At 39.1% G+C, this 20,819-nt stretch overlaps 2 protein-coding genes and 1 long non-coding RNA gene across 14 annotated transcripts in view; 1 reads left to right on the top strand and 2 right to left on the bottom strand.

Moving 5' to 3' along the window:
- Window positions 1-5,858, bottom strand: part of HBP1 (HMG-box transcription factor 1) — a 29,852-nt gene extending 23,994 nt beyond the window's left edge. For 3 of the 11 annotated variants that reach the window (XM_081535947.1, XM_081535945.1, XM_081535946.1), the window contains exon 1: window positions 4,802-5,084. Coding sequence is in view for 1 of the 11 variants with exons in the window: in XM_081535944.1 (XP_081392070.1) it covers window positions 5,809-5,823 (15 nt within the window). In the remaining 10 variants the exon portion in view is untranslated. Of the gene's footprint in view, window positions 1-1,029; window positions 1,259-2,437; window positions 2,553-4,801; window positions 5,085-5,650 lie in introns of those variants that run through there. The other 8 variants (XM_081535951.1, XM_081535954.1, XM_081535949.1 and 5 more) reach the window with 6 other exon arrangements.
- Window positions 5,859-6,106: 248 nt separating this feature from the next.
- On the top strand, window positions 6,107-20,714 carry LOC145524171 (uncharacterized). The gene is made up of 5 exons (XR_014067270.1): window positions 6,107-6,188; window positions 8,390-8,465; window positions 16,333-16,382; window positions 17,684-17,814; window positions 20,499-20,714. It is a non-coding gene; the product is annotated as an uncharacterized LOC145524171 (long non-coding RNA).
- Window positions 13,984-20,819, bottom strand: part of PRKAR2B (protein kinase cAMP-dependent type II regulatory subunit beta) — a 100,990-nt gene continuing 94,154 nt past the window's right edge. Inside the window, exons 9-11 of one of the 2 annotated variants that reach the window (XM_081535957.1) lie at window positions 18,474-18,543; window positions 18,210-18,338; window positions 13,984-15,924 (exon numbers count right to left, since the gene is read on the bottom strand). In XM_081535957.1, coding sequence (XP_081392083.1) covers window positions 15,791-15,924; window positions 18,210-18,338; window positions 18,474-18,543 — 333 coding nt within the window. In that variant the 3' untranslated portion in view covers window positions 13,984-15,790. Of the gene's footprint in view, window positions 15,925-18,209; window positions 18,349-18,473; window positions 18,544-20,819 lie in introns of both variants that reach the window. The other variant, XM_081535956.1, reaches the window with a different exon arrangement.

The raw sequence follows: 20,819 nt of genomic DNA, 5'->3' as shown, positions 1-20,819 counted from the left end.
ATGAGCAAACTCAGAATTAGCCAAGTACTGGATGAAATCAGAAGAACATAGAAGCCAGAGGCTAGGATATCTCCTGGTTGTCAATAATAGGGCTGGAAGGTAGACTGGGAACAGAATCTTCAATTCTAGTTTAGGAAAACTGGTTTGCCACTTTTTTTTTTGAAACTAGGCTCCTGCGTTTATATATTTGCTACCTGCCAGCTATGTGCCCTGGACAATTTATTTAAAATCTTCATGCCTTGTTCATAAAATAGAAATAATAAAAGCACCTACAGTGAGCTCATAAATGTCAAAAGCTTACAATAGTGCCTAACAGAGCAAACTCTCAATGTAGAGTGGCCAGTACTATTATTAGCGACTAGCAAACAATGGGAGCCACTGCAAATTTTTGAATAGAAGTCTAACATAATCGGAACTATACTTCAAACATTTTTTGTCTATTTTTTAAAAATCATACTGAAACACAATGAGTATGCAAGAACATCTATAATAAATACTTAAGGGAGAGTGTTTTGAGAGCATAATATATTCACATTCCCAGTTTCTGTCTATGCCACTCACTCCCAGCTTCCTTTGCAAAAGTACTCATGAGGGACTTCCCTGGTGGTCCAGTGGTTAAGACAGTGCTTTCACTGCAGGGGGCACAGGTTCAATCCCTGGTCAGGGAACTAAGATCCCATAAGCCACAGGGCAAGGCCAACCCTCCCCCCAACAAAAGCGAAATAAGGCCCCCCAGTGGAAGTCCCCTCCAGAAAAGCAACAAGGCGCTCCCCACACCCCATGAAATAAGTGGTAACTGGTAGTATTAGTGCAGGTTCCTCATTTAGTAATGCCCCAACAAGAAAGAACTAGTTATTCTATGTGAGTTGTTGGCACAGCTAATATTAAGTTTAGTCGAGTTTAATCCTCTCCATAAAAAACTTTCTGACATCCTAAGGATACAACACACAATTTAACCTGACTTAATGACTCAGAAGTGATCGGCATAATCAGTCCAAGCTGCAATCTCAAACATGAAAAATTTCTCACTTTTTCCCAGAGTTGCACTGCACATGTATACCTCCTCAGCAGAGCTACAGTTGCTTTGTCGTGCCCCAGCGCCTGCAGAACTCCTCCCAGCTAGGTCTGCTCTCTCCCTCAGCAGGTCCCAGGAGCCCAGTCACCATTCACAGCACTCACATCTCCTTGCCACTTAGAGCATCTCTTCAGCACTCTTAGTTATCTACCAACAGCCCAACACAATACACCTTAAATGAAGCTGGAAAAAACATTTTGGTTTCAAAACAAAGAACAAAAATATCAAATACTTGTTGAACTTGAGTTCTATGTGTTTCTACCTCTCACTGTTTGTACCTCTTATTGCTCAAGGCTATCAAAAGTTTGGTCTTGAGATAGTGGAGATTCTCCTTCTCTCAACCTGTATACTAAACAGGAGCAACAGACTTGAAAATCAGATCATTTTCTCTTAAAAAAAAAAAAATGAGAAAAAGGTAATCTGAGGTAGGTCGCTTAACCTCAAGGTACCTCTACTGATCTCACAGAGCTATTTCGAGGAAAAAAACAAACACATGAAACCAAAATTCAAATCAAACATAAGTTTTTTGCCTGTTTTTGGCAAACTATTTGGGAGAAACAAGGCCTCTGAGACTGTAAAGAACACCAGAGAATCCATATTCAAAATAACTCCTCACATACGTCACACCAATTAAACATTCATTTTGAGAAACAAGCTTCTCTTTCAAATTTCTCCTGGTCAAGCTAACACTGTTGTTCATTCATGCTATTGTATACTGCTTTGGTATTATAGGATTCAACATAGCTCATACTGTATTTTAGTTATCTCTGCACATGTCAACTCTCACTAGACTGGTGATTTTCAAAGAGTAAAATTCTCCAGCAGTTGTACTCTGAAATGTCATGGTCAATATTACAACTTTTTACTGGGTGGAGATGAGACAGCCCTATTCCATCTGTTTTGCAAACTTTCAGAAGTAAATATCCACAAAATCTCAATGAAAGGAAAGGAAGAGATGACTAGAAATAACCAAGTTTCAGTGAATGAAAAGGAAATTAGGTTTTACTAAATGCCTATCTGCTATTTGTCAAGCATTTCCACATACTTCATCTAATTTTGTATAAACTTCAAATCATATAAAGCTCAGAACAAAGTACTGTTCTGGATGAGGAGTGACGTCCCTGGCAGTCCAGTGGTTAAGACTTCTGTGCTTCCACTGCAGGGGGCAAGGGTTCAACTGCTGGTTGGGGAACTAAGATCTCACATGGTGTGTGGTGTGACCCAAAAAAATAAATACTATTCTGGATGAGGAAAACAGGGCTCTGATGATTGAATCAGATCATTTTCCCTGCCCCCACAAAAAAATGAGAAAAAGGACAAAAGATATAGACCAACACAGATTGGACATCTAATTTCAATTACATTCAAGTGTCTGTTCTTTCCTCAATCTTTATCTTTTCATTCTCATTACAGATAAAGGAAAAGGATCTTCTCTGTGCCTCCCATAATCCCGAAGGACTTCTGTATGAAGCTCCAACTGTTTGGGGGAAGGAGGTGAAGTAACAGTAATTTGCAATTATTTTAAATCTCTAACATGAGAAACTGAGGTAGTATTTAAAATGTATTACACAACTGCAAGCTAAAATGAACCTCTGTAACAAACTAGATTAAACACAAACTACACCAAAAGCAGTTGAGGGCCTCTAAGCAGTTCTTTCAGAAGCTTCAAACAAGAGTTCAGAGAGAGGTTTTGACAACTCTAGTGTGCCGTAATGTTAACAGGGAAAAAAAATCCACATCCCAATAGTGGGAGGTATTCTTTCCATAAAATGTTACTGTAGAGTATCACTTATACTGTCACTTCTACATATAAAATAGAAAAAATAATTTTCTTCTAATTTAGTTGACTGAATTTTTTACAGCTATTGGTATTAGTTTAGAAAAGCTATATGACTATGAACAATTTAACTTCTATGCCTGTTTTCTTTTTTGTAAAATGGGACCAGTCTACCTGTATCATAATGATCAGAAGTATTAAAGACACTACGTGAAACACCCTCCTGATGGTTCCAAAGCATCCCCTTAACTCATCAGTCACTGCTGCCCAGTGTTAAATACATCTATACAAGTTCTTATTCATTTTGTGCTGATCTGACACAAAATACTGAGACTTGATGAAGAGAACACCAAACACACCACTGCAAGTCATCGGTAAACCTGTTTAAAAGAATACTGTCAATATAAATAGTACATAAGATGAGTCACTGTAGGAAAAAACTTGAATCTTTACATCATGTGTAACAACCTGTGAGAAAAGCTTTTCTAAACCACCGATAACTTTAAAAAATTCAATAAACTAAACTAGAGAAGAAAATTATTTTTTCTATTTATGGAAAATGACAGTATAAACTATAATATGAAATACCAAAGTAAATGCAGGTCAAAATATGAAGGTATATGATTACTGTTGATGAGTTAGGCACAAACAAGAATATAAAAGAATATCATTAAGAGAATATCATTTTTCCTGAATTTTGTGATATACAAAGTATTTGTCAGCTTAAAAATATCTGGTGTGATTTATTTTCTCATTCCAGGTAAATCTTCACTTTCATACTTAAAAGATAATACATGTAAAATACCTTGCATCGTTTCATTAACATGGTACTAACTTAAGATAATTTATGGCAGAAAAAAAAGTATTAATATTTTCATTTCAAACAGAAATACAGGAGACCAGCTAGCTTCTCCCTCATAAAGCCCAGGTTATTTGCCTATATCACTGAGCATTTGGGTAGTGAGGAAACGGTCCGAAAACATTAAAATACAGTGGAGGAAACAACTCTTAAAGTAATAGTACCAGTTTTGAAGTCTGAGAAGGAAGCATTGTGAAACATGGAAAATTGTGGGAAATCCCGGGAGAAGGTAACTCTGAACTAAAGGGAAGATTTTCCTAAGCTGAAAAAGGTAACTGGGGGGCCAGTGGTTCGGGCTCCGCACTTCCACCGCAGGGGGCAAGGGTTTGATCCCTGGTTGGCGTGGCGGGGGAGCCAAATAAATAAAATCTTCGAATTTTTTTATAAGTAATTGGGCTTATAAAACAAAGTAAAATGGAAACTAGGAAGTGAAATCAATTTTTCACTCTATAAATAATGTACTGTCAACTTAGAATTTAAATATTTTGTTTTGGCTTCCTCAAAAGTATAAAACAGCTCCAAAATCTATTGGGTGTTTTGAATTCTTTTGAATATAATTCAGATTTCCTTAAAACTTTGTCAACTATTACCTACTCTGCAAGAACTGAGTAGTTCAATCGTGGAAATTCAACAGTTGACCCTAGTACTCAACAAGTTAAATCGGAAAACAGCAGAAACAGTAACAACAAAAAGCAGACACTGAAAGAACTAGCAGTACATCACAAATGTAGATCATTATCAGTAGTTACACAATAGACAAATATTTACAAATGTTACAACTATTCTAATTCTCCAAACGTAACTTTAATTTCACTAAGTCATTGTTAGGAATCACTCGTTACTGCTCGTTAAGAGGGAAATAAATCTATAGCAGTCAGTCGAAATTGTTGGTAGGACTCCCAACACTTCCTGGTATATACACAACTAACTTTTAACCTCCTCCCTTAGCATCACTGGCTCCCAGAATTAAAGACTCTTGAGTGTTTCCCTGCAGTCAGAGCTCCCTTTACAAAAGATTCTTGCTGAAAACTCCTAAAGAATTAACTCTAGGTGATGTGTTCAAAAGAATGCACGGCGGCGAGCGAACTACCCTAGACAGCACGCAGCGTTTGAAGGATCTACAAAAACTCGGTCCCGACAGTCGATTTCGCTAGTCTTCTTTTTTGTTTTAATCCGCCTGCGGCAGCAGCATAGGTTGGAAGGCGGAGACTGAAATCGCCTGCCAAGCCTCGATCTCGGTCACACAGAGGCAGTGCCTCCCGGTTCACGCCAAGTCCATCCCCCACCCTCTTTCGCCATTCATCGCGTTCCCCTCCCCTCCCCCCATCATGTGACCGCAGCCTGGACTCCAGGCTTGTTTTTCCCCTCAGCTCAACTCCACAGCGCAGGCGCCAAGGAGCCCATTCATTCGAACTGCGTAACAATGAGCCCCGCGGCCCAAGGGCTACGCGAGCTTCCCAGTTCAGCCTGAGCCCCTCTTGGCCCCCGAAGAGGCGGCGCCTCACAGGAGTCCTCCACCCGCGGCCGGCCGCCCACCCTGGGCCAACCTCCGACCCTCCGCCCACTCGCGGGGAGTTGAAGTCAAACTTTCCTGGGCAGCCCCAGAGTCGCGTCGGCCCCCTTTCCCCCGCCCAGGCCCGCCCCATCTCCTCACCCGGCCCGGCCACCCACCGCGCCACCCGGCCCAGAGCGCTGTCCTCGCAGACGCCTCCCAGCCCCCGCCCCAAGACCCCCACGGACCGCTCCGACGCGAAGCCCAGGTGAGCTCGCGGGAAGCGCCAGTCCGGTGGGTTCGCCGCAGGCCGGTATCGGACGGTTAACTGCCCACGCCGCCAAGAAGAGGAGAGCCGACCCGAGTTCACCCGGCCGCCAGATACCCTCGGGATCCTGCCCCTCCCTTCCCCACCCCCACCCCTTCCCGAACAGAAAGACAACAAACCCGCCGCGGAGTATAAGCAGCCCCGGCGCGGGCCGCCCCAGCCGCGACAACACCACCAGCAACTCGCGTATCCCCTCTCCAATTGACGCCAGCCTCCCCGGGGCGCGTTACTGCTCCCGCCGCCGCTCTTACTCCTCCACCGAAACTTTCCTACTTACCAAACCCGTCGCCATTACCAAGTCTTTCAAGCTTCGTCTTCCCCCTCCCCTCAAACCCCCGGGGGGTTGAGCCTCCGCCCAGCTCCTTCGCCTTCTTATTGGCCCGCAGCACTGCCATTCTATCATTTCTCCTTGCTATTGGGTGGTACCGTGGTCCGTCTCGGTGGGCGGGCTTGTATTGACTTTTGTGTTGTATTTATTGGGGAAGACGGAGTGTCAATCACCAGGGTGAGCGCTTCGGATTGGATTGCTGCCGAGACTCCCGGGACCCCAGCCAAACATTGCCCCCGAAATGGATTGTGGGTTCGTAGTCTGGGTCTGGCTGTGTTTCTCTCCGAGAGTGCACGTCGGAGGAACGGGTTGGACTACATATCCCAGAAGTGCGTGCACGGTGCAGTCTTGATAGTAAACAAGAGTCATAGGGACACGTGTATCAGCTCGTTTGTTTTGGTGTCTGGGACAAAAAGGAGGGGGCGGAGGAAGGGAGTGTTTTAAAACTTTGGCCCCTTCTCTTCCTCTGGGCCTGTGCTAGCACTCAGAGCAGCCTCAAGCCTCTCGCAGCACCCATTCCGGGCCATAAACAGCCAGAGTTGCTTGCAGCTCAGAATTTGGCAAGAGGCCAAGGTATTGTTTTAGTGCGAGGGGAAGGAGATGACTGCACAAGCGGAAGCAGTGCTGCCTCGAGGGGGACCCAGTCACCCAGAAATTACGGCCCCAGGCATGATGGGGATAATAAAGGTGGTACTGGGGTCCAGTGGGAAGACTTAACATTCCTTTATCCTGAGCTTGGCTTCGCCCCTCCCTGGACAGCAGCTTGAGATTTCTCTGGCGACTCTGTTCAGTTCACCCGAGATTTTTTGAATGCCGGCTGCGTGCCAGGCACCGAGAGGCTTGGGGATGAACAATGAGCGAGAAGCTCGGAGGTCTGGACAATTTACAAAACTGTAAAGCGGGAGGTGGGGTCATTACTGTTGACTTTGGAATTGAGGAAAGGCAAAGCGATGTTTTCTATATTGACCAGCTTACTCGTTGTTTAAGGTAGTACGGAAGGGTGTAATGTGTGACTTAAACTGATGTAATTTGTGAATCGTTATCACGGTTTCTCTGGTGAGTTTCTGTTTAACCATTGTTCCCCTCCGGAGGTCTTCCCATTGATGAAAGAAGAATGTCTTCCTACTTCGTTTCCACCAGGAGTTCCTCCTTGAGTTACGAATTTTCTGACTCAAGAGAGGAGGATGGCTTCTCTGGCTTTATAGTTACCTTCATTTTAAACAAGGCTGTCCAGTTCCTAGTCTATAATTGATGTTTTTACCATTCCCATTACAAAGGCATTATTAAGCTTTTTTTTCCTTTGAACTTTTCGTGTTTAGTCATTTAAGCTATGGTTTAGGTTTTATATCTTTAGATCACTATATGTATGTTTAAGAGGAGGAAAACATACTAGAGAGAAATCTATAAAGTCAAACTTTTGGAAAGGAGCCTTAAATCCTTGCTGGTGATTCCTTTAAAACCCCTACTTTTCGGGAATTTTTAAATCTGAAAGCCACGGAACAAATATGGAAATCCAAAGTAACTTTCCCATACTGAAACAAGTTTTCAAATTCTTTTAGGGATTCCTTGTTTGAATCCTTAAAGGGAATTATTTATAGAATAGTCCTCCCTACAATGTGATCAAAGATGCACATTCTGTATTCACAGATAGTAATCAAATTATTCTTTTGGTTCTTAAAAATAATTCAGAGGGCCAATAAAATGCCTAAATTTTTCCCTGAGTAAAAAAGACAATATTTGTATTTATCTTAGTTCAGAGATTAATGGAGTGACCCCAAGACTCAACTGTGGCCCTGCTCTTTTGTGTATTTTTATTTTCTTTCTTCACTTTTTTTTTTTATAGTGGAGGTTCATTGCGCCTCAAAATTGAAAAATATGAATTCAAGTGTTTTAATTTCCTGACAAAAAGAAAAATCCATGGAATTCACTTGATCATTGAAAACTAAAATCTGAGCTATTAATGACTAGCTCCCTCCAGGAAACTAAAAACCTTTCCCACCACCCAAAAAATGAACTCTCAAGAGCTGGTACCACACCTCCCCCCCGCCCCCCAACACACATACACTGCATGAACCATGAGATCTGCTTTTGGCTGAACCTTAACTTATTTTAAAAGGTTTTCTATTTCAAAGCGTTTACTAAAAGCCTTAGTGGAAATACTTACTTGTGAACACAGTGGTAAGAAGAATAGCATCTTCAGATCAAGCTATTGTACATTATTAGAAGTGATTATCTTTTATTAGCACTATAAAGGTTTTCCTATTCATTCATTCAGAAATACCTATTTAGTTCCTACTATTGGTTGACCACTGTGCTAATTCATATGGATACAAAGATATAAAATATTTTCACATACACTTATTTTTGTCCAGGTCATTAAATAGAGTAAAATTCTCTTGAGTTAGTTCAGTCATAACTGATTAAATGTCAGTGTTAGAATCTCTGTACCTTTAAGTGGACAATTAGTCCGTCTTTGGACTCTCCTGGGAAGCTAAAGGCTTACCTTGCGCACCTTATGTATATTTTACAGGAACCTCATTATTCATTTTTGGGTGACTAAGAAAACCAGCCAACTCAGCCAGAACAAAGATCAAAGTACAAAACCAGTAAGATCTCCTTAGAATTCTTTACGTATATAAATTCTACTCCTTCACTAAAATATATATAAAGAATTTTTGTACCAGTTACTTATTATTTATATATGATAAAATATAAAATGACATTTATATTTTATATAATATAAAATATTTTGGCTCAGTGGGAAAGAATCTGCCTGCCAATGCAGGGGATGCAGGAGACCTAGGTTCCATCCGTGGGTCAGGAAGATCCCCTGGAGAAGGAAATGACAACCTACTCCAGTATTCTTGCCTGGGAAATCTCACGGTCAGAGGAGCCTGATGGGCTACAGTTCATAGGTTTGCAGAGTCAGACACGACTGAACCTGTAAGGGATTTTTATATATACTAAAAAACATTTGATCATAACATACTTCCGTGATAAAACTGACATTAAAAAATCAATTTTGGGAATTCCCTGGCAGTCCACTGGTTAGGACTCAAAGCTCTTACTGCCAAGGGTGTGGGTTCCATTCCTGGTCAGGGAATGAAAATCCTACAAGCTGTAACCAAAAAGAAAGTTCAAAAATAAAATTTTCTACTTCTGGTCAGTGCAAATACCATATACACACATACATATTCCACATAAACTATGCCCAAATATGTCAGAAGTTGTCATCCAAAATCAAAATGTCTTCAGCAATTTGTAAAATACTTCTGTTTTCATAAAGAAACATCAAATTCTTATTTGTTTTTTAAAAACTAGATAAAACTTATTTAGAGGTGAAATTACTGTATTCCAACACAGTTGGCATACCAATGACTACTGGGCTAAGAAACATAGAAGTTAAAGTACATGGCATTGCTTAAATATTTAAAATATCGCTGTTCAAAATGTTAAAAGGTAAGCAAGTAAATGAAGTCAAGTACTCAAATTAGGAAATGGAGCACAAATTCTGACACATTTTCTCTCATGTCTGTTTGGGATGCTAGGCCTTCCGCTGTGTATTTTCTTTTAGTTACCAGTCCAAGGTAGCTAATTTTAGATAAATAGCCATTAAGATCACGGGAGTAATAGGTACTTAAATGTGCACTGGGCGCTCAGTCACTCGGTCTGATTCTTTGCGGCCCCATGGACTGTAGCCCGCCAGGCTCCTCTGACTGTAGGATTTCCCAGGCAAGAATACTGGAATAGGGTGCCACTTCCTCCTCCAAGGGATCTTGGTGACCCATGGATTGAACCCACGTCTCTTTTGTCTCCTGCATTGACGGGCGGATTCTTACCCACTACACTGAGCCACCTAGCAAGCCACTTAAATGTGCTACACTTAACCTTTATGGTTATATTTACCTCCCCCCAAATTCACATTATTTCTTCCTTCCATATTTCTTATTCATCTTTTTGTCTGGTCCATATCATATGCATCATTTTGCCCAGGCAATCAATAACTATTATAGATACCTGCTGAACAGATGAATAAAAGGAAATAAGATACATTTTCTTATTAATATATATGTTGTTTTGAATGTCATAAGTTGTTTTGAACATATGCTTTATGTCACTTGCTGTGTCTACTCATCACCATTTTTTTGAGAACAGATCTCATCTTACTCTCATAACAACTATCTTGTAATTCATTTTGATTCCCTTATGTACCAGTCACACAAAGGCAGACAGTATTTGTCTAATTAATACACTCCAGTTCCTTCAAATTACATAGCATATCATAATGTGCAGTATAGTAATAAAAAAGTGGAGGATATTTCGGTTCAGCTTTGAAAAGCAATTTAAGAAAGAAAAGACTTGCCAAAGATGTCTTTATAGTGAGCACCTCTCAATTATGATATTTGGCTTTTAAAAATGTCATTTGTATATATTTCAAGAATACAGTCATGTTGTAAAGAGAGATTCACTTGTATTAAATGTCAGCCTTCCACCTAAAAGCGGCAGTGCAGTTCCAGGGATCCAGGATTCACTCTCTTGTTCTTCAGCAGGACTGTGGTCCTGGTAGGTTTTAGGGCAGAGATGGAAAATCAGCAGTTAGAAGCAACTTTATCTAAGGTTGTGCCTGGGCATATTTACCACTCATGAACTCATTCAAAGGTTCTGCTTGGTAAGCTTTTATCATGTGAAATATAAGACATTGAGGGTTCCATTTCTAGGTGGTTACAGTCAAAAGTGAAGGCAGCTTTTGTTATTTCAAAGTCCATTTCCAGCTCGTTGAGCTTCTCGGCTCAGTAGGTAGAGCCCACCTGCAATGCTGGAGACCCGAGTTTGATCCTGGGTCAGGAAGATGATCTGGAGAAGGAAATGGCAACCCATTCCCGTTTTCTTGCTTGAGAAATCTCATGGACAGAGGAGCCTGGCAGGCTACAGTCTATGGGGTCACAAGAGTCAGACAAGACTTAGCAACTAAACCACCCTAACCCCCTCGTGCCTGGGGAATAAAACCGTTTTTCCCGAAGGCAAGTGCCTGACGCACAGTGAGACCAAAGGGGTTGGGAGCAGAGAAAGTTTAAGGTTTACTGCAGGCCAAGCAAGGAGAATGGGCACCTCATGTTCAAAGAACCCCAGACTCCCTGGTGGGGTTCAGGGAAGAGTCTCTAAGGGCAAAATTTAGGGTGAGGACATAGGGTGTGTGACTTTCCACTGATTTGCTGGTGGTGAGGTAACAGGAATCTTGGGTTCAGCCTGAAGTTACCATCCTCCCCCTGGGAGGGAACCTTAGTTCCTACAGAAGAACTGAGATGTATCAGATGGTTATGAATGTATCTCCAAGAGAAACCACAACCCTGCCCTTTGTCTGCACTGTTATTTCTTCACTGCTTTTCCTTTCTTTTGGCATTCCCTTGTTTCCCTAATGAGTAACTTTGAATCTGCCCTCTGAAAATCAGGAAAGATCTAGGAAGCTGAAGCTTTTTCCTACAAACAAGAAACAGGACACAAAAAGTTTCTGTACCCCACAGGTTCTGCTTAGTTTCACAACTGAGAATAATAAATGCATCTACTTTAAAGATCCAGTTATAATTGGTACTAACAAAACATTTCATGTTATTTACGTGTTGCAGTGGCTTGAGTTTTTCAGGAAAATGGCAAGACCCAAGCTGTGGGTAAATCAAAATGTGGGAACATCAGCTAAGAGATGGCACTTCATTTTTATGGCGGAGACAGTTAGTTCCGTAAGGTCCACCATCACATCTTTCCATATATAAATGTTACCTTTTCAGGATTTCCTTAGCAACTTTAAATTTACAAACTTAAAGCATAAAAAGGGACAGAAAGACCCAGATCTGTTGGTTAAAGAAAGTCTTCCTTGGAAACTTTGTACACATTTCTCTATATACCAGGCTCAATTACATCATTATTCAGAGAAAGTGTGTGGACCAAAAAAAAAAAAAAAGTTACCTACCATTTCAGTAAACAAAGAATTTGCTTGCCCTCAAGCCAGCAGCCATTGCAGTCACCCCTGCACCCTGAGAGGAGTTCAGGATGGAAAAAAAACAGGATACTGGCCCTAGATGGTTAATATGCATATCAAAGCAGTAATTTCAATGAGCCAAGACTCTTGTAAACCCCCAGATATAGAAAACCACTAAAATCTTTTAAATTGAAATATCTATTTTTGTGTATGATTAGCAATGATCTTTTGATATCTGACTACATTTTTTTTTGGGGGGGGGCTCTTTTTCAGCAAAAACTCCTATGTATCCTGGCTCCTCCCTTACCTCTTTGGAACAGTCCCTCAGGGTTATCTGAAAGGCTGTTTCCCCAGGCTATAGTCCTCAGTTAAATTCCCCAAATAAATATATCTCTCAACTTTTAGGCTGTTTCGGGCTTTTTTATTTTTTTTTTCCAGTTGAAGTATGAAGCCAAGAATTGCAGGGGAGAAGCAAGAGAATCATGATTGCCCATGAGTTCTGCTATGGATGCACAAAGTAAATGATTTTGGTGGAGTCATGGATTTTTTTCACTTATACAAATGAAACTGATTTAACTTCTTGTAGTGACTAATGGCAGAGCAGGAAATGGCACCCCACTGCAGTACTCTTGCCTGGGAAATCCCATGGACGGAGGAGCCTGGTAGGCTGCAGTCCATGGGGTCACGAAGAGTCGTACAGCACTGAGTGACTTCACTTTCACTTTTCACTTTCATGCACTGGAGAAGGAAATGGCAACCCACTCCAGTGTTCTTGCCTGGAGAATCCAGGGACGGGGGAGCCTAGTGGGCTACCATCTATGGGATCGCAGAGCTGGACACGACTGAAGTGACTTAGCAGCAGCAGTAGAGGCACACAAGTCCTCCACAAACACCTGGTTTACCTTACTGCTTTCATTTCCGTAATTCATTTTACTTTCAAGGTGTTTTTTTTTCCTCTAATACCCGTAAAGACTATCTACTAACAACTGTATAGTTTCAGTTGCTCAACCAGTTTTGCTGCCGTGAAAAGTATCCTGGAGCAAGTACGAGTTTGTCTCAACTCTTGCTCCAATTTCTTTTTTTTTTTTTTTGCTCCAATGTATTAGAATTCTTTCTGATACTCAACATGAGGCTGTACTTAACACATTTATTTTAGAAGCCAGCATTCCTTATTATTCTATTTCTCCCTTACATATCTTCTCCCACATGTGTTAGTAATTCTATTTCTCCCTTACTTATTAACATTCTATTTAGATTTGAGACTCTTTCCCAGTTGTTTAAGCTGGATAGTACAGCTCATCCAGATGTGTTACTTAGCACTCTAGGCTTATACATTATTAATGTTCTTTAAGAATACCAAAGGCCATCTAGTCCTTGTTAGAAATGTAACATTTCTTGAAAAAAAAATAGGAAAAATTTTATCCATATTTTAAAGATGCTTTAGAAAGAAAAAGAACTCAGCACTTAATCCTACGTATTACGATAAAATCCGAAGTTCCTTGCTTCATGCTGTATGTTTCACTTGCAGAATTTTAAAGCATTTTAAAGAGTCTGCTAGCCAGGTTTATAAGAATAAACCAAACACATTCACACAGCATGTGTCCCAGGTAGTGTTTTATGTTTATACGCACCAAGCCCTAGTTTGTATCAACAGGACACACACACACACACACACACACACACACACACACACACAAAACAAAGGAAAGCACCTTTGTATTAAAATTGAGAGTCCTCCCAGAATTCTTAGTCATACATGATGCATGCTTGAAGGAACCGTCAACAGAGAATTTCCAAACAGAAAGTCTCTTGGCTAGTGATTAAACAGTGGCATCCACAACTTAAACTTGTGGTGTTTTAATTACTTTAACACATACATTCCCTAGTTAGCCAGACTTACTTGGTTATTCTAAATGGCTGAATGAGTACAACATATCACAACTATCTATATCACATATAACCAATAGTTAAGATTTTTAAAAACCTATTGTCCTACAGAACCACACTTTCTTGCTGCAAGATGCCCAGATCTTACCTTTCTTTTCACATATGCCGTACTTCTGGCATGCATTTCACATAGTATAATGTGCACTATGGAAGTCACATTAAAGAAACAGAAAAAAAAACCAACAAACACCTCAATAATAACATTTTATTATAAAATTGCTTTATTATAAGGAAATTTTAAATATAACCAACAATACTGAAAATAATGTAACTGGCATTTACAGCCTTGGTCAGAGTTCTTTATTAAACAGGCATTTGTAGTTAACAATTAGCTTATGCAACAAAATAGGTAACTTGAAAAAGTGAAGGAAGTTGAAAATACAGAATGATGAACCAAGAATTTGGGATTCTTTGTGTTTTTTTCTTGTTCAGTAGACATGACTTTTAAAATCTGAAATATTATAGAAAACAAGTCTGCACACAGTAAGCTCTCGTTTGCAAAGTAGTTAAAACTGTCCTAAAATGTGGCTGAAGGTATACTTTACATACTTCTTATATATACATTATCCAATTCACATATCTTAACCACATTTTCATTATACAAGACCAGAAACATTCTCTAATAAGACCACACTAGCCACAGAATTTTTTTACCCATGTATATATTTCATTGAAACATATTTCCCAAAATGAAATTGCTGATTTAAAAAGGAACAACTGGTTAGAATTAATGTCTCTAGACACTGGGGTCACGTAGTCCTAGAACTCATGTAAGAGTATACTGCTTTGGTGGAATATAATTAATTCATTTTATGTAGCAGGATAACAAGCATTATCAATTATCAACAAAAATCTATTCAGCTGAGTTCATTCTGCATTTGCAGAATGAAATGAATGCAGTTGAGAGTCTGCATTAAAGCAAGTGGCGAGGCCTAATGGTATACTTGGAATGGGCAGAAATTCCTTTTATCCTTATATATGTTTTACTTACAAGAATTTATTTCTCCCACTTTGGAGGAAACCCATGGGAGCAGATGTCTGCAAGGATTTTATTACACATGTCTAGTGAAGAACAAAGAAATATCTATGGGCATGTTGATAAGGACCCCAAATATTTTTGGTATAGGAGACTTTTTTTAGCATATATAATAAGATCTTAGGCTTTTAGAAGACAACAATTAAGTTTAAAGAGCATTTAAAAATATTTGTGACATTAAATGTCAAACAAATTTTTAAAGATAACAAATAGAACTGCAAAAATGAAAAAAGGAAGCATAGATAGATGCTTTATGAGGAAAATAATGACCTTTCATCTAAAGACGTTTTCCTGTTGTTGTAATGACTAAACTGCCTGTCCTTAAAACCACTGGAATATGTAGGTTACTGACATTATACCAAAGAAGTCAAAAGGTACTTTATTGCAAAAATATAAAAGGTTTTAAAATTGCATATGATGTTTTATACCATTTCACCAATAGGCCAAGGCCAGCACATAACTTATCAAGCCAGAAAAACTTTAAAACAAAAATGGTTAAATTGTACTTACTATATATAGTGAGTTGTAAAAAGAATGTGATGCCACGCTGTATAGCATGATTCACTGCCAAGTTCCCTTTTACATGAGTGTAGTCATAACATATCAATCTGAGTAAGTCAAAATGAATACATATCGCCAATGATAACATCCTTTAATTATCTTCTTAAACACAGATACTTTCAATATATTACAATCATCTGAATAAGTCTTTCAGTCAAATCATAATTTTGTGGAGTAGAAAGTCATTTAATCAGTATGTTGATATTCTTTTGATCTACTCTTTTTAGAAAGTGATGTTAAAGCCTATTGACTATTAAATATCTACTCTGTTTACTGATACATGGTAATGTAAAAAAAGGAAAAAACCTGAAATCACAGAAAATGCTTGGCATCTACACAAACACATTCTCAGTGGACTAACCACTACTGTGTAATTTTGTCACTAGAGGTCTTCTTGCTCCAATACTTTTGCTTCATGCAGTGGGTTCAACAATATCCATGTTTGTTCCAAACAGGGCAACTAATTGCTCTTCATAGGTAGCGATGTTCCTTTTCATAATTTCCATGCAAGGTCCCAAAAGCCTTTCAAATGCTTGCACATCCATGGCTAAGAAGAGGAGAGAATAACATTCTTTACAAATCTTGAATTTCTAAGTCACTTATGGTACCTATTTCACATATGTCAATGATGCAATGGCATTTTTGGATAAGTATCAGATACAAGAAAAAGGCATAAAGATAAAAACATTCCACTTCAAAAAGGAAGCAGCCAGTGGCCCATAGCCATATGACGTATTGGAAGTTCCTGATCCAGGTTAAAAGAATGAGGGATTGTTATGGCAAGACCTTGGAATTTTAGAAAATAAATTCATTTTTATGTCACCACTTTAGCAGTATGAACTCAAGGGTGGCAAGGTAGTGTTTTCTATCTTGTTTTCCCTCGTCAGGGTTTACAATGCAATGTTGTGAAGACCAAATGTTGCCTTTTATAAAAATTTTTACTCTTTTATACCAGGGTCTAGTCAATTCAAAATGGCAGCCCAAGTCATGACTTTGTCTGCTTCTGTAAGTATATGCTCTATGTTGCTTCGATTGCTTGTCTCGAGCATTTTTAAAAACTCAATTTATATGAAAATATAATCATACTATCATTGAAATACAAATTAAAGTTCTTTTTTTTTTTTTTGCTTCTAAATTTACAGAACTAAAAAGGGCAGTGTTTACAATAGAGTGAGTGGAAATTCTTGCACTGCTGGCAGCATGTAAATAAGTGCAAATACAAGTGATCTGGCAATAGCTATCAAAAACCATAAAAAGAAAACCCACTTCCAAAAAGCATTTCTCAGGAAAAATCCTATTATGTGAAAAAGTAGTAATATGCATACACCACCACAGAAAAGCTCTCCCCCACCCTGCAAAATGGAGCCAAAACTCAAAAATTATGTAACAGTGGGAAGTGATTAAATAATTCAGTGTGTATTTAACCAATGTTACAATTTGATGCAATAAACATGAGAAAATGCCTAAGCTATAATGAATGAAATTAGCAGTTTACAAAACTGATTTAAAACTGAGAACTCATACAAATAAACAAGGATGATAAGGAATTATAATAGGATGTGGAAATTGCTGGGTGGCGGTGGTACTGGGTAACTCTTAAGTTTTTTCTACCTTTCTGTATTTCTCAAATTTAATGTGAATATATATTTTATTATAGAAAAAAAGTAATGGGATTTCCCTCACATCATCTTTACTCCCTACTGTCTAACACCTCTACTCAGAGAAATTACCTGTCAGCTTCTAAATTTTTCTTTTTCATCCAAGTGTAACACTAAAGTAATATTATACTTACTTAAAACCATTTAAAAAACAACTTCTCTAAGAAAATTCTGGGGATACTTGCAAATCTTAACACTGAAGCTAAATTTATTCTATTGAACTGTGGATGAAGAGTACAGGGTAGCTAATTACTTTTGAAAATTAATTTTTATTGGTATATCATTGATTTCAGAGAAGGCACTGGCAGCCCACTCCAGTGTTCTTGCCTGGAGAATCCCAGGGACGGCAGAGCCTGGTGGCTGCCGTCTACGGGGTCGCACAGAGTCAGACACGACTGAAGCGACTTAGCAGCAGCAGCAGCATAGTTGATTTACAATGTTTATTACTTTCTGCTGTACAGCAAAGTGAATCAGTTTATATGTATATATATATATTCACTTTTTTAAGATTCTTTTCCCATACAGGTCATTACAGAGTATTGACTAGTTTTCTTAAAGAAAATGTCATCTGTGTTAATATCTCCTGAGTTATATTTTTCATTACTAAAATAAGTTATTTCTCACATATAAAATCTCTGCTATATACAGATGCCTTCCAGCTGAAGATGGCACTTCTGTTCACGGCATTTCTGTGTGGTACACAGAAGTAATAAACAGCTGAACAAGATTTTTATTGTGCTGTGACAAACTTGAACTTTTGCTTCCTAATCCTAGGATGAGTAAGTATTCCTACAGACATTCCAACTTCCCCTGCAGAGCTTAGTATACCTTATAAAAGTGCTGTTTGAGGGGGTTTTTTTTTAGCAGAAATGGAACACAGTGCATGTTGTTCATTTGAAAAATTAGATGCAAAGCTTGGTATTCAGAATTCTTAACGACATACTAAAATGTTATTTCATGCCTATAAAAAAGAACAATATGTATGTCTGTGAAAATTTTCTAAGAAGTTGGCTTCTACAAATTGACTTTACAGTGCAATGAATCCTAATTTTGTATTTTGTTGGGACTGTAAAACCTGTGAACCCAGTAAAAGAATCGGTGTGACGCTGAATACGTACAATGCACACAGAAGGATTTCAACTGGGGCAAGTGTGCCCTGGGCCGTGAGTCGTACCTAAACATTTGACGGTCCCGATGGCGTGTGCGGAAGCGGCTCGGGGCTTGTTCGTTACCAGAGCCAGTTCGCCGAAGTACTGCCCTCGAGAGCACCGAGCGATTTCAACTGCACCATTCTCCTCCACCTCTGACTTACCCTGACAAGGTGATGGAAAATGTTAGCTTTCACTCAGCTTAAGAAAAACACAAGAGAAGCTTAGTCAGGGAAGAAAAAAAAAGAGTCTATTATGTTACTTGCTAATATTTCATGGATTTTTAGCACTTACCTTCCTTTTCATGGTAATTTTCACTTCTCCAGATTCTACAATGAAAAAAGAATCAGCCAAGTCTCCCTGTCAAAATAGAACAAAAACAGAGGGTGAAAAATGCAACTTTAGTTGACAGCAATCCTGCTGCCCCACCATACCTCTGAAATCAATCCCATGCCAGTTTACAGATCATCTCCTGAAAGGTGAAACCCCACAGAACAGGTTATAGCCCCTCCTAAATTGAGATGTTATGATCAACAATTATAGTATAACAATTTCATTTGTAAAATCATCTGAAATGATATACTATCTACTATAGCATTTCTTGGAGAAGGAAATGGCAACCCACTCCAGTATTCTTGCCTAGAGAATCCTAGGGACAATGGAGCCTGGTGGGCTGCCGTCTATGGAGTCGCACAGTCGGAGACGACTGAAGCAACTTAGCAGCAGCAGCAGCATAGCATTTCTGCTAAAACTAGCAAGAAAATATAGCAACTAACACGAAGGTAAGAATTTCACTCAAACTGCAGCCTGGATAAAGCACAGACATGGTCAGAAATGTGAGCACTGTTTCCCAGTAGCGTCGCCTCTGTCAGCTGCTCCTATGCTGAAATGTGCCACACTGGGTTGTTCCTAACCTACGAAGCCAGAGCAGGGCAACTGAAGATAACCCAGCAATTCCACAAGTGGAGAAAGCAGGAAGACTAAGCAGTATGTGGGGGCTCTGATGCCTGTCCTGCAGGTGGCTAGGGACCAAATTTTAGATGCTGGGTTACTGACAGCCCACCTCAAGGCCCAGAAAGACTTCTAAAATAAAGTGTTGCCATTTCTAACTACATAGCTGCATTTTCTTGTTTTCTTTTTTGAACAAACTTCCTCGACTTCCAATGATGCCTTATGAATTAAGTAATGTAATAACGAAAGATGACATTGACTTTCCTAAGCCTCTCAAAGTGATTCTGGAGAAACTCAGGTATTTCAAAACTCTCTACTACAATTCAAGAAATACAGTATCAGATTATAATACATCATAAGGAGTGCAGAGTTTCCATTATACTATAGTGCAGACATGCATGTTTATAAACGCTTAAAAGATAACTATCTAAACACACCTTTAATAAACTCTCAGTATACATATGTCTTTTCCCTTACCTTTTTATCAGGCTTTCTATAAGAGCTTCATGCTAAATATTGAAGTGTCTTAAATCATAAAAGGTCTATCAACTGCCATGTAATTTCATTTTTAAAACATGCTCAAATTGCATGTAAAACTAATGAGTTAAGTTCTGTTAGTTGTGTCAATGTCAGTTTGCTAGTTTTGATGTACTAGTGATACAAAACGCCCTGGGAGAGATTGGGTCAAGAGCACATGGGACTTTTTTTTTTTTTGCAGCATGCTGTGAATCTATAATTATTTCAAAATAATTGGAAAAAGTCATTTCAAAAGTGCTCTATGCTTTGCAGTTTTTCAATTTGTATCATGGAATCTCAGCCTTGTTCTCTAATTTGACAGATTGGGGGTGGCAGTGGGGAAGGACTGACGATTTACTTGTTTATTTGCCTTCTAAACTCATTCTTTTCTCAGCCTCACACACCTTGAATCTTGTTTCACATGTATGAAAAGAGACAATATTTCAGATAAATACTACAATATAGTATAATGTTGATAGGAAAATTACAGAATTTGTTAAAAACCTGTTTTTTATAAAGTCTTTATTGAATTTGTTACAAACTCAATTTGTTATAAATTGCTTCTTTTTTTTTATGTTTTGGGTTTTTGGCCATGAGGCATGTGGGATCTTAGCTCCCCAACCAGGGATTGAACCCGCACCCCTAGGTTTGGAAGGTGAAGTCTTAACCACTGAACCACCAGGGAAGTCCCTAAAAAACCTGTTTAAATCATGCAGTCAATGCTTCAAGCTGTAACTAGGAAATTAGTAGTATCATCGATATGCTTTTATCTGTAAACTTTAACTGTCTCTATAAATCCTACTGCTGGGTGGGTCTGTTCTAACCAATATATGTGTGTATTGCTTCAGGTTCCAAATGGGATTTGAGAAACCATTATGGGTTCAAGAGCATGCCAGCCCCGTCAGTGCCTGGCAGCCAGTGAAGTACAAGGTGCAACGTGTCCCCTTCTTGGTTAATTTCACCAGGAAGCAGCCTCAGGAGGTTTCACCAATGAACAGATTGTGCAAAACTTTACACCTTCCAGTGCACCTTCTGGGTCCTTATTAATAAATGTTATGGAATGATTACCAGTTTTCTTTCCCTGTTATAAATGACATCTTAATTCTCTATATACATGTGACCTTCATGTCTGGTACAAATATAAAATTATGCCTAAATCCATTGGATGA

Source organism: Giraffa tippelskirchi, chromosome 10, assembly GCF_054371585.1.
Source record: "Giraffa tippelskirchi isolate mGirTip1 chromosome 10, T2T-mGirTip1v1.2.pri, whole genome shotgun sequence".
Classification (NCBI taxonomy): domain Eukaryota; kingdom Metazoa; phylum Chordata; class Mammalia; order Artiodactyla; family Giraffidae; genus Giraffa; species Giraffa tippelskirchi.
Note: the sequence above shows the minus strand (reverse complement) of the source record. Positions and strands in the feature narration are given on the sequence as shown.